At 47.2% G+C, this 16,332-nt stretch overlaps 1 protein-coding gene across 12 annotated transcripts in view; it reads left to right on the top strand.

Moving 5' to 3' along the window:
* AOPEP (aminopeptidase O (putative)) overlaps window positions 1-16,332 on the top strand; it is a 413,124-nt gene that overhangs the window by 244,649 nt on the left and 152,143 nt on the right. For 6 of the 12 annotated variants that reach the window (XM_069575754.1, XM_069575752.1, XM_069575749.1 and 3 more), the window contains exons 6-7: window positions 8,325-8,514; window positions 12,552-12,658. In XM_069575754.1, coding sequence (XP_069431855.1) covers window positions 8,325-8,514; window positions 12,552-12,658 — 297 coding nt within the window. Of the gene's footprint in view, window positions 1-8,324; window positions 8,515-12,548; window positions 12,659-16,332 lie in introns of all 12 variants that reach the window. The other 6 variants (XM_069575753.1, XM_069575751.1, XM_069575750.1 and 3 more) reach the window with 1 other exon arrangement.

Below are 16,332 nucleotides of genomic sequence, written 5' to 3'. Positions count from 1 at the left end.
ATCAAGAGAGCTGTCATTTCTAATAATCAAAGCACCTTCTGATGGGGGATGTTGATAGTGGGGGAGGCTGTGAGTGAGTGTAGAGGCAGGGGCATATGGGGAATTTCTGTTACTTTCTGCTCAGTTTCTCTGTGAACCTAAAACTTCTCTTAAAAAAAATAACATCTATTTAGGAAAAAGAAGTCAGGCCTAAAAGAAGTGGGTGGGAGGTAGAGGCTGGGGAGGGGCAGTAGGAAGAATGGCATGTTGTCCTGCCTGGGATCCTAAAACGGTACCCTAAGGACTGACCCCCCCCCCCCAACTCCAGTACTCTTGCCTGGAAAATCCATGGATGGAGGAGCCTGGTAGGCTGCAGTCCATGGGGTCACGAAGAGTCGGACACGACTGAGCGACTTCACTTTCACTTTTCACTTTCATGCACTGGAGAAGGAAACGGGGAAGCCTGGTGGGCTGCTGTCTATGGGGTCGCACAGAGTCAGACACGACTGAAGCGACTTAGCAGCAGCAAGGACTGACCCATGCACCTTCGCACTTGCTTGTCTAAGCGTCTCCTTGCAGTGGCCCACAAGGACCTGGCAGAGAACGAGGTTAGAAAGAAGGGTGTTGCACTCAGGAATTCAGCCCTTGTCGGGTGGGGGGCTGGGGGGAGGGGGCAGGCAGCAGCTGTGTTAGTGATGCTCCCCTCTCTTTTCCCCTCGCCTTTCCTTCCCTACCTTCCTTCTTACGAGGAAGAGGCTCAAGCTCTGTGATCACAAGGTCTGGTAACCTCCAGTCAGTTCTCACTGTGATATGAATTTAAGGAACAGAGAGGTGCAGGGCATGGCTGGTGGCTCCCCTTGGGTGAACACAGAAAATAAGAGTTCCAGGGAGGGTAGTGATCATTGCACCACTAGGCTTGAGATGGCACAGAGGAAGGGTGATCTTGAAATCATAGGTCTAAACCCAGTGACCTTGGGCAGAGTAAGTCAGAGCAGGGCTTCGGGGTCTAGAATGTGTGAGCAGAAATACCAGTTCCTCGACTTACCAGGTGTGTGACCTTGAGCTAGTCACTTTATCTCTCTGTGCCTCACTTTCCTCATTTCTAAAGTGGGGATGATAATAAAATCTGTCTCTTGAGGTCATGAGGTAGATTAAGTGAGATGATGTATATAAAATACAGTGCCTAGCACACTGCACATACTCAAGCACTTGAGTCTTTAGAAGAAGGATGTTTCTGGTAGAAGTCTCTGGCCCTGGGGATTCCACTCAGTCACTCTCTGCTATAGTCATGTTAGCAGTTTGAGCCAAAATTCGTTTAGATAAGTGACTACATGTTTTACTGCCTCTTTGCTATTTAGCATTTTTAAAGGAAAACACATACTAATTTAACCTTTTCTCTCAAACCTAAATCCTTGTATTGGTCACATGCAGCAAGTTTTCTTCCAGTTTTTAGATCTGGTTTCCACCTCCGGCTACTGAAAGGGCCACATCCCCATGTCTCATAAGGCTCCAGTCTAAGTCCACACTATGTGTCCAGAGTCGAATGTCTGATGGAGCAGAAGGAAGCAGTCCCAGAGCCAGAGGGGAGCAGGGGCCCTCCAGATCCATCTGGGCCATCTTTTACCTTTGGAGCAACACATATGTCCCCTACCTTAGACTGCATCTGGGAGTAGGACTGAGGGATTTCATTGTAGAGATGAAGGGGCCGGAACTGAGCATTTGGTTTGTAAATGTACTGGCTGAGATGCTGGCACATAACCATATCACACCTGACAGAGGAAGAGGAAGCACGTTCTGAATTTGTTGTTCAGTCGCTAAGTTGCGTCTGACTCTGCGACCCATAGACTGAGGTATGCCAGGCTCCTATATCCTCCACTACTTTGCAGAGTTTGTTCAGATTCATGTCCATTGAGTTGGTGATGCTGTCTACTCATCTCATCCTCTGCCACCCCCTTCTCCTTGGCCTTCAGTCTTTCCAGGTATCTTTTCCAATGAGTCAGCTCTCTGCACAGGTGGCCGAAGTATTGGACCTTCAGCTTCAGCAGCAGTGCTTCCAGTGAATATTCAAGGTTGATTTCCTTTAGGATTGAATAGTTTAATCTCCTAGCTGTCCAAGGGACTCTCAAGACTCTTCTCCAGGACCAAGGAACTCAGTTCAGTTCAGTTGCTCAGTTATGTCCGACTCATTGTGACCCCGTGGACAGCAACATGCCAGGCTTCCCTGTCTGTCACCAACTCCTGGAGCTTGCTCAAACTCATGTCCATTGAGTCAGTGATGCCATCCAACCGAATTATCCTCTGTTGTCCCCTTCTCCTCTTGCCTTCAATCTTTCCCAGCATCAGGATCTTTTCTAATGGGTCAGTTCTTTGCATCAGATGGCCAAAGTATTGGAGTTTCAGCTTCAGCACCAGTCCTTCCAATGAATATTCAGGACTGATTTCCTTTAGGATGGACTGGCTGGATCTCCTTGCAGTCCAAGGGACTGTCGAGAGTCTTCTCCAACACTACAGTTCAAAAGTATCAATTCTTAGGTGCTCAGCTTTCTTTATAGTTCAACTCTCACATCCATATATGACTACTGGAAAAACCATAGCCTTAACTAGATGGACCTTTGTTGGCAAAGTAACGTCTCTGCTTTTTAACATGCTCTCTAGGGTGGTCATAGCATTTCTTCCAAGGAGCAAGCATCTTTTAACTTCATGGCTACAGTCACCATCTGCAGTGATTCTGGAGCCTCCCAAAATAAAGTCTCTCACTGTTTCCCCATCTATTTGCCATGAAGTGATGGGTCTGGATGCCATGATCTTAGTTTTTTGAATTCTGAGTTTTAAGCCAACTTTTTCACTCTCCTCTTTCACTTTCATCAAGGGGCTTTTTAGTTCTTCTTTGCTCTCTGCCATAAGGGTGGTGTCATCTGCATATCTGAGGTTATTGCTGTTTCTCCTGGCAATCTTGATTCCAGCTTGTGCTTCATCCAGCCTGGCATTTCACATGATATACTCTGCATATAAATTAAAAAAGCAGGGTGACAATATATAGCCTTGACATACTCCTTTCCCAATTTGGAATCAGTCTGTTGTTTCAGGTCTGGTTCTAACTGTTGCTTCTTGACCTGCATACAGATTTCTTAGGAGGCAGGTAAGGTGATCTGGTATTTCCATCTCTTGAAGAATTTTCCACAGTTTGTTTCCACACAGTCAAAGGCTTTGGCATAGTCAATAAAAAGAAGTAGATGTTTTTCTGGAACTCTCTTGCTTTTCTGATTATCCAAGGGATGTTGGCAATTTGATCTCTGGTTCCTCTGCCCTGTCTAACTCCAGCTTGAACATCTGGAAGTTCACGGTTCACGTACTGTTGAAGCCTGGCTTGGAGAATTTTGAGCATTTCTTTACTAGCGTGTGAGATGAGTGCAATTGTGTGGTAGTTTGAGCATTCTTTGGCGTTGCCTTTCTTTGGGATTGGAATGAAAACTGACCTTTCCAGTCCTATGGTCACTGCTGAGTTTTCCAAATTTGCTGGCATATTGAGTGCAGCACTTTCATGGCATCATCTTTTAGGATTTGAAACAGCTCAACTGGAATTCCATCACTTCCACTGGCTTTGTTCGTAGTGACGCTTCTTAAGGCCCATTTGACTTCACATTCCAGGATGTCTGGCTGTAGGTGAGTGATCACACCATCGTGTTACCTAGGTCATGAACATCTTTTTTGTACAGTTCTGTGTATTCTTGCCACTTCTTCTCAATGCTTCTGTTAGGTCCATACCATTTCTGTCTTTTATTGTGCCCATCTTTGCATGAAGTGTTACTAAGGGATGGGTAACTCCTATTTGTCCTCCCTTTCACATTGCCCCAAGCTACTTACTCTGAGTCTGTATGCATGCTCTGCTGCTGTGGATGCTGCTCAGTTGCTTCAGTCGTGTCCGACTCTGTGCAACCCCATAGACGGCAGCCCACCAAGGCTCCCCCGTCCCTGGGATTCTCCAGGCAAGAACACTAGAGTGGGTTGCCATTTCCTTCTCCAATGCGTCAAAGTGAAAAGTGAAAGTGAAGTCGCTCAGTTGTGTCCGACTCTTAGTGACCACACGGACTGCAGCCCAGCAGGCTCCTCCATCCACGGGATTTTCCAGACAAGAGTACTGGAGTGGGGTGCCATTGCCTTCTCTAGTACGCATGCTCAATCGTGTCCAACTCTTTGTGACCCCATGGACTGTGGCCCACCAGGCTCCTCAGTCCATCAAGTTTTCCAGGCAAGAATACTCCAGGGGAATCTTCCGAACCCAGGGATCGAACCCACATCTTCTGTGTCTCCTGCATTGGCAGTCAGATTCTTTACCACTGAGCCACCTGGGAAGCATTCCGAATCTTTAACCTTTCAGTTATCCTGATTATATTTGCAACTAAGTCATGCAAGCAAAAGTTGTTTTCACATAATCATGAGGTCCTTTTAGAGCTATCCAGTTTAATTCTGGAAGTACTCAGGGTTCCCCTCTTTCTTGATTTTTCTTTCCTGTCTGGAATGGAATGTTGGGCTCCACATGTTGTTGAGACTGTGAGAAACTTTGAACCCATAAGTTCAAGCTTGGTGAGTATGTGTCTGTTTCCTGGCCGCACTTGCCAAGGACCTGTATAAAAAGTGAATCTGCCCCCCCTAGGGCCTGTTGGATCTGCTCCGGGATAATGGGTGCCCTGGGGTTCTTCTTGTCCCTAACCAGAAGCTATTTCCTGTCCTCTGGGTCGGCCTGCAGCCTGCTCTGACCCGCCGGGGCCGCGGTGCTGGGCTGGAGCCCCCAGTGCTGCACGTCTCCCTGAGCCGCAAGGTGGGCCACGCCGGTCACGTCTCCCTGGACAAAGCAGAAATAAATCACACACCAGCCCCTGCTTAAGATCTGATGAAATTCTCCATTTCCTCTCCAAATTGAATTCCTCCCGAAGGATTGGAGCGGCTCCTGAGAGTAATGAAGGCACTCCTTCCTCCTCTGCTAGAAGCGTGTTTTAAATTAGCGGACACAGCCTTCTAATCTGCGTCGGGAGGGAGCTTTTAGGAACAGTCTTGAGAAACTGTTTTCAGACCAGAAATGATATTTTTAAACTTGGGGGCGGGGAGGCAGCAGACAGACAATACCACGTGGCCTTTGTCGGGAGGCAGCCCCGCTGGTGGTCTCCTGGGAAGGAAGGAGCACACGCGTCCTGCTGGGGCCCTGCCCGGCCCCCTGCCCTGCCCCGCCCCCCTGCCCTGCCCCACCCCCTGCTCTGCCCCGCTGGCCCCAAAATCACTTGCAGTGAGAATTTATGACGGAGAATACAAATAAGAGGGGATTGTGCTTTTTGAGAGTTGAAAATATTCCTTTCCCACCCATTTCTTATTTGGGAAAAATGATCAACTCTGTGATTTTGAAAAAAAGTTTTAAAAGAACCATTTTTAGGATGAAGATGTCACTGAAGTGATTATCTTCCATCCTCTGTAATGATGATGAATCAACAATTTGGCATTTGTAGAGGCAGTTGACACAGGCCCTTTCAAGGGAAAAAAGAAAAAAAGAAAACCCGTTTTCAAATGGAGCTTGTCAGAGTGAAGACTGATGCCCGGCTGACTGACTAGGACCAAGAATACAATTCTGACAACTTGGGAAAATGTGAGGAGCCCAGGGGTGAAACTTATAAATCAAGTGAAAGGTTTGAGTAGAAAATTCTAAACATTCATTCTGTTTTGAAGGAGGGTGTGAAAGAGATTATCTGTTGGTAGAGGAATATTTAATATTACTCCTTGAAGTGAGTTTGAGCATTATACTGTTCTTCATTCATTGTTGAAAAAAAGCAGTTTAAAAATTCTAGTTACCATGAAAAATCCTGACATTTAAGTTCAAAAGGAGAGGAGTAAATTCTCCTTAACTTGAAAAAAAATTGTATTGGTCCTTTTATGTCAGGATTTTGTTAACAACCCTTGAGAAAGATTATCAAAACCTCACTCTGCGTTTTAATTTAGTTTAAGAAAAAAGCCATTTTCTTTATAGGGAGGTATGATCCATAGGTAAAACCCAACCTTAGACAGAAAACTCCGCTGCAGGAGAATTTGGGATCTGGTTCTCAAACTGGAAAATTGCTTTTCAGGGAGAAGGTCATGTTTTTCACTGATAATAGGGTCACTTGTATCAAGCGAAATGCACATCCTTCCAATCTAGAAGGAAGTTTAAGCTTCGGTTTTCTCAGAAGACAGTAGGAAACACATTTCTCTCTGGCTAGGAAGAGAGTATTGAGGACAGGGAATGGGAATTTAGGCACCAGTCCAGCAATGTCTGGATCTGTCCTAAGCCCAACCAAGGCCAGGGTGGTATCTCCAAAATACCAGGTCTGGTGGAGACAACGAAGACTGTTGAAGGGGAAAAATTACAGGACAGGAAAATGAAATGCCACCCCCACACAGCTGCTTTGTGCATTCCTTCAGCCCTCTCAGACTTTGATATTTGCATAAAAGGGCCTGGATCAACTTCCACACTGGGACAAAGCAGCCAGCAGGTCGCCGTGGACGGCGCAGGCTTTTCCTCATGAACAGTCTGCAATTTCACAGTCATCAGCGTGTGTACCGCTCCTGGGCCGAGGGGTCAGCTCAGCCACACCACGTCTGTAACTCTGCGTGCACCGTCTGGATCTCTGGCCAGCAGACCTTTCCAACGCAGGCTTGTCTTTGAGCCTGTTTACAAAGCCTGAAGTTACTTCTGTTTTGTTTTAGCCAAAAGGGTGAAGTGCTGCCAGCAGTATGTCTGGAATGTTATTTACTTGGTACATTTCTGTGGCTTTTCTTTGTAGCGCTGCACATGCCAGAGCAAGGGGTCATTTACTTGAAAATGCCAGGTTTCGCAGTTTGTCTTCTCCATGGGCGACTTTCTCAGGAAGAGGAAGTTTAGCTCCTGTGCCTCTTGGTTCCCTCCCACCCTCCTCCCTTCTCTCACCCTTCCCTCTTTTCCTTCCTGCGTTGCTTCCTGCCTTCCTTTTTCTCCCCCTGAGTTAGTGCTCTGAAATACTGTTGGCGCCTGCTGCATTGCACCCTTATATCCTAAAGGTCCCAGCTACACTTTTATTTCCCAGAGTTTCTGGTGGACTCTGCTGAGATCCTGGCAGACGCTTTCTCATTTGCGTGCCTGCCCTGTTATTATTTCACATGAAAGCTGTCTGTTTTGGCACACATGACTGCCGCGATTTCAGTTGAGCTCCCTGAGCTGAATGGGTGATGTTGTGCAAGGGAAATACAGGTGGGGTTTTCTCTACTGGTGGCCGTGGGGGCGGAGGACAAATCTGCAAGCAGTTCTGGCTTGTGCAGAGCCCACATGATGGCAAATGCGTGGCTTTTAAACGAAGGAACCAGTGTGTACAGTTTCTTAATTTGGAAGGTTTCACAACTGCTTGTGTTCAATTGATGGAGGAGAGGTGTTTTTTTTTTTTTTTTCCAAAGCAAATTCTTCATTCATAAGACTGTAAACAAGTCCTGGATAAATGAGAAATACCAAAGCACAGGAGGTACTCCCTTTACCTCTTCTCTTGTCAGCCTCCCTTCCTGCCATTTCATCAATGCAGCTCTAATCATGGTGTTTGGAGTTTTAAAGCAAAGTATGGGAAATGAGATTAGATATTAATAAATCTCCCTGGCTGGTGCCAGCCCCGGGGCCATTTGCACACCTGAGTGAGTTAACTTCCTTCTCTCTCTCTGCCTATCATTGTGTCATGTGAATTATAAGCATCTGTAGATAGGAAAAGATACCTTTGAAAACCTCAGCCTTACAGAGATTCAGCCTTTATCACAATCTCTTGAAACCTCACCCATCCATGGCACCTGTGAGTTTGTTACCTCTGTAACCAGCCCTGGCCTGAAATAGAAAATGTTTGGTTCCATTCTTCTCGGCTTTTCCTGTCCTTCTGCGTGACTTCTCACTTTGTCTGTAAGCTACTCGGATTTTTGGCTGAAGGGTCTTCTTTGATCAGTGTCTTGACAGCATGGGCTTCACGTTCCCACACCTGCTCTTCTTTTACAGTCCAGATTTCAGGGTAAATGCTTCCATCGCCTTGTAATTTCTTCAGTGTAAACCTCAGTGCAGGTTACTTATTACAGGTAATAGCCTTTTGATGACGGAGACAACTGCTTGGCAGAAACGGCAGCCTGAGCCGCTGCCAGGAACGCAAACTGCCACTTTATTTATTTCTAAAAGCATCTAAGCTGCGAGCCTATCGGTCGTGATCTAGCATGCACATGATAATAACAGGCTGGCAGGGCTGAGAAAGCTGCCCCAGGGGGTGGCCGTGACGACAGGCCCTGACAAGACTCTTGTGTGTTTTCTCTCCCATTATCCCCAGCCCACACATCGTCTTCCTCTCTCAGAGCACCTTGACTGGAATGAGCCAGCTCTGTGGGACCCGTCTCTGCCATGAAATTGCTCACGCCTGGTTTGGCCTGGCGATTGGGGCTCGAGACTGGACGGAGGAGTGGCTGAGTGAAGGGTTCGCCACTCACTTGGAAGATGTATTCTGGGCCAAGGCACAGCAGGTAAGTTTCAAGTGCACTAAGCATTTCAGTATCCAGAGTCAAGTTCAACTGAGTCTTTCGCTCATTCAACAGAAAGGTATTGAGTGCTCATTATGCACCTAGCCCCTTGTTCTGTTTGCTTTGTGAATGAGAAGGGAGACCTTGCTCCCCATGGGGTTCACTGGGGTTCGCGATCTAGTGATGACAGGGAGACCAGGTAGGTAAACGACAGCATCTGCAACTTGCAGGGATGAGTACTGTCAAGAAAACGAAGCCAGATAGAGAGGGGTGGAGGAAGTGCTATTTTAGAAGGTGCTCATCGGAGAAGGTCTCTGATGAGGAGACGTTTGAGCAAAGACTTGCAGGACAGGTGGTGCTGCGGCATACTCAAGCACTCCTTTGTGGTTGTGGTTGTGTTGACATCGACCGTGTTCTGCTTTGTTAAGTGATGAGATGAAAGTTTAAATCCAGAGTCATGATTTTAGATGTCTGCTGCAAGTAATGAGGAATGAAGCAGTCGGTGTTGCAGATTAGGGAACGGGGAGGACTGTGGTACACCGGCCGCTTCCCCTCAGTTCTGACCAATTGCTGTCATGTTGAAAGGAGGGCTTGATAGAGCCTGGACTTCTAGTGTTTTGAAAGAAACTATGACTCTGGATTTTTATGTGAAATTTATCAGTGTGAGAAATATGCAGACCAAATACACACCGAGGCCAGACCTGCTCAACACACTCCTAGTTTACAACCTCTGCTTAAGAATTCGCCACCAGCAATAAGGAAGCTAACCTGCTTCCTGCTTACCTCCTGCTTGTTTTCCAATTCCTAATATCTGGTCACATCTTTTCCCCTACCATCTCTGCATACTGGACAATTTGAATTCTGAAATTCACAAGTTTGTACACATCTGCATGATTTTGTTCAAGTTCCTTCTGCCTGTTGAAATCCTGTATATCTTTCACTAGCCAGCTCAAGGTCACCTTCCTTTGATAGCCCAGGCTCTTCATCTCATTCACAGTTCGGTAATGCTCTTCTAGAAACTTTGAGTTTCCACTGTAGTTGTACTTACCTCTTTTTTCTCACTTGTTTCTTCTTCCTGCTATCCTCATGAGTAGGCGATAACCTCTTTCACAGTGGCACAGTGTCCTGCTCATCCTCCCACCCCGCTTTCCCACCTTGGCTACTGAGCTAGCAGTGTGTATAGCCGCGTCCCCCTCCACGCAGAATCCTGTGAAGAGAGGTCACATGGCAGATTCTTGAGCAGAAAGGCTGGGTCTGAAGTAGGACCTGGGTTGGAATCCCAGCTTTGCTGCTTGCCAGCTTTGTGAGTGTCAGGAGGTTAAGTCACCTCTCTGAGGCTCAGTTTCCTCATTTATAAAATGCTTAACCTTGCAGAGTGGAAGGGGTGGTGTGTGAATGAGCTTATTAGCACCGTGCCTGACACACAGAGTGTGTGCGAGAAATACCAGTTGTCCTTCTTGTTCTCGTCATCTTTGTTTTTGCCACCACCTTGCATGGAGTAGGCATTCAGCAAGGATTCTCTCACCATCTCTCCCCTGAGGTGCTTCCACCTGAGACAGTCAGATTTGTGCTGTTCTGGTCATCATGAGTGTACGTCAGGTGTCTGATGACCATCTCTCTGCCCTTTATGTCCTGAATCCCCAAAGAGCACTCCCCCTTTATCCTTCCTCTTGCCTCTACCTTCTGGAATCTCTCTGCTTGGGTCCTGCCTCTAGCTGTTCTGCCCTGCATCTGTCGGTACTGATAGAGGCACAAAGCTGGCCTGGCTGCATCTCACAGCTGTAAACCTTCCATGTGTCCATTCTCTGCTAGATTCATAGAGATAAAAGGCTAAGTCCACAACGCTGCTTTGAAAAAGATCAGAGTCTAATTTTGAAGATAAGGAAAGCATACAGTGGAAGGAAGAAGAAAATAAGTTAGCAAAGAGAGGTAAACACTAATTAGTGTGGGAGTTCAAAGGTGAAAGAGGCTGGATATGAGAAAATCCAGAAAACCTTCTTGGAGATGACTTCTTATGAGCCTCAAAGGGAAAATAGGGGTTAAAGTTTCTCTGTCCCTCCTTTACCCTTAACCTGGAGTAGGGAGCAGTCCACCTCATCATCCTTTAAGGTACGTGCAGTAAGTCTTCAATATATGAAACTGCAGATACCCTCTGAAGCGAAGTGTCCATTCTGGAATCAGCACAAAGTTTGGAAACATTTCCAGGGTTTACCCCTTGCTCTGATCCCTTCCTTGAAGGTTGAATAAAACTGAGCTGCTGGTGGTCCCTGCCAAGCCTCCTCAGCCAGAGAAAAGTGCTCCTCGGGGCAGGAAAGGGTGGGTGGCCTCAGGGGACTCTCCCGGTCAACAAGTTACTTCATCCCTGAACAAGGCATGAGGGTGCAATGTTACTTTTCTGCCCAGGAGACTGTACTTTGCAGTGCCACACATTATCAAGTACCGCAAAGGGGAGTGGGGGATCTCTGAACCAGGAGATAGAAACCTCCACTCCTCTCAGTGGGATTCCATAGAGAGAAGTGAATTGAATTAGTGGCAAGTTGAGTCATTTAACTTGTCATCAACTTGGAGAAAGTCTAGACTTCTTCACAGGTGTCTTAGTCAGCTCAGGATGCCATAACAAAGGACCACAGACTAAGAGACTTAAACAGGCTGGGAAGTTCAAGATCAAGGTGCTGACAGGCTTGGTTTCTGATGAGGCCTCTCTTCCCTGGCTTGATAAGGGCCATCTTCTCATTATGTTGTTACATGGCCCAGAGAGAGAGTTTCAGTGTCTCTTCCTCTTCTTACAAAGACACCAACCCTATTGGGTTAGGGCCTTATCCTTTTGAACTCGTTTAACCTTAATTACCTCCTTAGAGGCCCCTATCTCCAAACACAGTCACACCGGTGACTAGGTCTTCAACATAGGGTTTCCTGCTGGGGGAACACAATTCAGTCCATAACAACAGGACACACAGATTTTGCTGATCATGTTCACCACTGCTAGCTACTTGGCACTTCTGTCCCTCCCTGAATGGCAGCCTGCTCCCTGGCCAACCTTAACCTTCCCCATTTTTAAAACATTTCACACTCTTTCCAGGCCCCATGAGCTTTGTACATGCTTCCCCTCTTCCTGAAATTTCTCCTCTTCTAGCTGACTCCTGCTTTCCCTGAGGGCCAGTTCAAACCCCATACCCTCCCCAGGAAAACCTTCTGAACACCCTGGTTGTCCTGGGAGCTCTGGGGTCCTTCTTCAGCCCCTACCATCCATCACTGGACTCCAATGGTTAGTATTCTCATCTGTCTCCCTCGACTCCTCAAGGTCATAGTTGTGTCCATTATGTCCCCAGGGCCTAGCAGAGAATCAGTAAATATCTGTTAGTTTCCAGGAATGCCTGTAGACACTGACAGTTCCCTCCCCAGTGGATGTCCTGCCTCCCACCCCACCCACCCCCCACTGTGGCATTTAAAGCCGAGGGGCCTTGTGAGCACACGGGTGACAGCAGCCAGTTCTGCCCAGTAGGGCAGGGGTGATGGCCTTCCCGTCCGAGAGGGAGTCTAGGCATTGGGCTCTTCCTGGTTATATGCAAACAGAGTCATCTGGGTTACATTAGCTCCCCTGTAAACAGCCCTTAACAAAACTGGGGGCTGGGAAAAAATAGGAGGTAAATGGAGGGGACCTTTCCCACCCTGTGCGAAAAGACAAGGCAAGAAAGGGCTGGATGGAATCAGAGTGGAAACCAGCCCCTAGGGAGGTCTGCTCTCTCCAGGGCAGGACAAGGGGGGCGGGGTGGGGGGGGCGGTGGAGGGGGAGGCTGTCGGACCAGAGGGCACCTCCCAAACAGGCAGCTCGGGAGGGCGGCCTGGTTCTTAGTCTGAGGACCCAAAAGACCTCTTTGGCCCTCGGACTTTCCCTATGGGGCACAAGGCGCAGTGGGGGCTGTCTGTGCCATCCCCCCCTGAAACAAAGCCCGCCACTCCACTGGGCGGCTCTGACTCTGCAGAGGACAGCAGTGACTGTGTTTTGTGTATGTGTGTTTGTGCGTCTGTGCTCCAAGCAGCTGGCCCCCCACGAGGCCCGGGAGCAGCAGAAGCTGAGGGCTTGCCTGCGCTGGCATCGCCTCCAGGATGAGGTGCAGAACTCCCCGGAGGAAATGCAGGTGTTGAGGTAAAGCCCCCATGATCCTGTCACCTTCCCATCCTCCCTATCACGCTCCTGCTTCCCTTCAAGGCACATCCAGGCCATCTCTTAAATCTGCTGGGTTTCCTTTTTAAATTAAACTGGGCTAGATTACTCATCCTCCCAGGGATGTGACTGTTAACATTTTAAGTCTTTCAGGGCGTGGGTTTGGATTTGCCTTCTGACATTTTCCTGGTGTCTGTGTTCAGGAAAAAAAAAACTAGCACAGGGCCATTTCCAGGATCAAATTCTTCATTTGAAGTTCTAATAGTCACTTCACATGGTGACCGTGGACTTGGAGAAGGTGAGGGTCTGTTAGCCTGGCAGACAGTAACCCTTTAAAGCCAAAAGGAGAAAAGAAAAAAAAAAAAAAGCCTTTAGGAAAATATTGATTCCTAAGTGTTTAGTAGTAACAGATGTTTGTGTCAATGGGGCCTTTTGTTCCGGCTGGGTCCCCGGCAGGAGGCCACTCCCGTGCTGGTGGGAGGATTCTACTCTTGGCTCCCTGGTTTTATTTTCAGAGTGTGTCTTGCAACACTTGTAAGATTACTTCTCACCATTTCACCATTTTTTTTTTTTTTTGGTTTCTCTCCTCTCCTTTTCTTCACTTCTCTAAATAGTTGTTTATCTGAAACCTTGAGCCTAGGCCCCAGGAGCACTGTGGTTACTATGGCAACAGAAGCTTTCCTCCTGCCCCCCTGTTGACTGGAGCCAAGCCTTTGGAATCTGCAGTCAGACAGGTGGGAAGGCGGCCATCCAGGAATCGCCCCTTATTTTAGATGGCAGCCCCCAGGGCCAGTCTACCGCCTGGGTAGAAAGAAGCCTGCCTGGACCAGTTCTGTTGCCATTTGTTTTTAAATAAAAACCCCCCTTCTGCAGTGACTGCACACTAAGGCCGAGGTCTGAGGGAAATGCCAAGCCCAACCTGACCCCAGCGAGGCTAGCCAGTGCTTTTGTGCAGCAGCGCTGGGTGTGGCCCCTCTTCCCAGGGAGATGTCTTCCCTCGCACACTAACCGCAGGCGTCAGCTGACTCATCCATTGTTTAGGAGCCAGGAGCCTGCCCTCCCCACCCAGTGCCACTATGAGCATCCTTTCCCTCAGCTGCCAGAAGGGCGACACCCATGGCCACCGTGGATAGGGCCACCGCGCTCTCAGAACTTTCACTTAGCAGGGACCCTCTTGTGTGCACAGCTTAGTTACAGGCAGTGAGAAGCTGATGCGAAGGGAACCCGGAGATTTATAGTAGGGGGGGTGGAGTGCCTCTTGGAGGAGCACCAAGGCCTGCAGGCAGGAAAGGGCCTGGCATGCTGGGGTTGAGGAAGAAAGAGCGGTGGTGGTGCAGTTGGAAGGTCGGGAGAGGCGGGCGGGAGCTGGATCATTTGGCCTTGTCCTGAGATGCTCCAGGGCCTTAAGGTCAGAGGATCTGATCTGTCTGGTGTTTTGACACTGCTTCACTGGCCGCTGTGTGGCATGGATTGCAGGCAGCAGACAAAAAGCAAGGACGAAGGTTAGAAGTTGCAGTAGTCCACACTACCCCTGTTGGCGGGGTAGACGCAAGAAGCAGGCCTGTTTAAGACATGCTTTGGCAGTGGAACTGGCAGATCTTTGGTCTACTGAATATGGAGAAAAGGAAAATGAAAGTGTCTAGAATGACTTCTAGGCTTTTGACTTGAGCAGCTGGGTAGACAGATGGTGATGCCATTTGGTGAGATGGTAAAGACTTTGGGAGGAGCAGGCTTTGGAGGGAAGAATAAAGATTTCGGTCTTGCGTGTTGTTAACTGTGATGTGCCAAATAGACATTCAGTATGGAGACTGCAGTGGGGTTTACAAGTCAGGAGCTCAGTGGAGAGCCTGAACATTCACCCTTATGGATACTTACAATTCTGAGCCTGTTGAAATCACCAGGTAGAAAAAAAAAAAGTGAGAGAAGAGGTTGGGAGGAAGATGAGGAGTCAGCAGAGAAACTGGGAAAATCAATGCAGAGAAAACCCAGAGGCCAGGAGTCATGGAAGCCAGGAGGGAAAATGAGTCAAGAAGGTGAAGTGGGGTGTCAGATGTTGCTGAGCAGTGTCGTAAAAGGGCTGGAGAGAAGTGACCTTTGTTTGGATCACATGAAAGATGTTGGTGACCTTGACATGCATGCATTTATTCATGAGTGTGGAGAAGGGAGTCAGATTGGAGTGGGTAGAGAGTGCATGGGAGGTCAGGAAGCAGAGACACTGAGTCTGGACTTTGTGAGAGGAGTTGTGCTGGGAAGGGAGCAAGATGAGGGCCTGGGAGGTTTGTTTTAAGGCAGCTGATGCAGAAACAGACTGGTGTGTGAGCTGTGTAATTTCACCAATCCCGCCAAGACTCAAGGCTCTCAAGACTCAGTTTCCCCACTTTCCAAGTCTCTAAGTCCCTTCGACGCTTCCAGTTCTGAATGACCACAGACCATCTGAGTGGGTAAGGATATTATAACTAAAGTTAGTTGATGAAATGTGTTCCCAACATCTAAACAGCCAGATGTCCGCTGGGAAGTCAGTACACACATGCAGAGAGCCTTGTCTCGGGGCTTCATGGAACTTCTGACGTCCAAGAGCTTTTCCTTTGTGTGTGGAGCTGGGAGAAGGAATCCACTATTTTTAGACCCTTGTGCTAGAAGGCTTATTATGGCATTTGTTTTTCTTAGTATTCAGAAATTGTGTTTGCCTAAATTTAGGCTAACCATGAAATGAGTGCATTTGAAAGAGTGTTGCACATCATTATGGAAAATATTGTTATCAGATGCACTTACAATGAAGAGGAAATGTTTCTGAACCTGCCCTGAATTGTATAGTCTCAGTTTAGTTTACTCCCATCCCTTAGAATTCTCCCTTAAATGGGCACAGAGAACCTAGAATGACAGAAAGTGAAAAGGAAAAACCAGGATTGTAAAAATTTATTCTCAGATTTTTGTTTTAATACAAAAATAAGACCTTGGAAAAGAAGTCTCATAAAATGATCATCAAAGATGCTATCTTTTCCCCCCTCTCTATTAAGATACCCCATGGTCTTGAAATAATGGACCAAGAACAATTTAGAAGTCTTAGTTTCACATTGCCAGATGCAGCGGAAACTTCAACTTATCTTTGCAACAACTTTCAACATGGTTGACCACTCTTTCTAAAAACACTTTCTTCTCTTGGCTTCTGTGTCGCAGTCTCCTTGATTACCTTCTGCTTCGCTGCTGGTCCTTCCTCACCTCTCCTGCTGGCTATTTCACATCTTCACTTAGGTGACTCGTGATTTTGAAAGACTGGTTAAGGTGTCCAACATCATATAGCTGATTAAGAGCAGAGTGGGGGTTGAAATAATCCTTTTCCTACTCTATCTTCCTGCCTCTGAAGAACTCGATATAGCATTTAGTTGCAGTAAAAAAAAAAAAAAAAAGAAAGAAAGAAAGAAAACTCCAGGCATCTTGAACTGTGGAAGGACATGAAAGGTTGTGTTGAAAAAAGAATTCTTAGACCAAAGCATCTTTGTGTTTTTACACGTAAGAGTGTATCTGATTATTTCAGTCAATATAGGGAAACAGCGAATTCAATATTGTGTTGATGATATTAAAGGAGTATTAACAAAGTGAGAAGAGAAAAATTAAAATTATGTTTGTCTCTGACTTGCTAATTTCAGTAATTTATA

The sequence above is a fragment of the Ovis canadensis genome, chromosome 2 (assembly GCF_042477335.2).
Source record: "Ovis canadensis isolate MfBH-ARS-UI-01 breed Bighorn chromosome 2, ARS-UI_OviCan_v2, whole genome shotgun sequence".
Classification (NCBI taxonomy): domain Eukaryota; kingdom Metazoa; phylum Chordata; class Mammalia; order Artiodactyla; family Bovidae; genus Ovis; species Ovis canadensis.
This window is presented reverse-complemented; position numbering and strand designations above follow the sequence as displayed.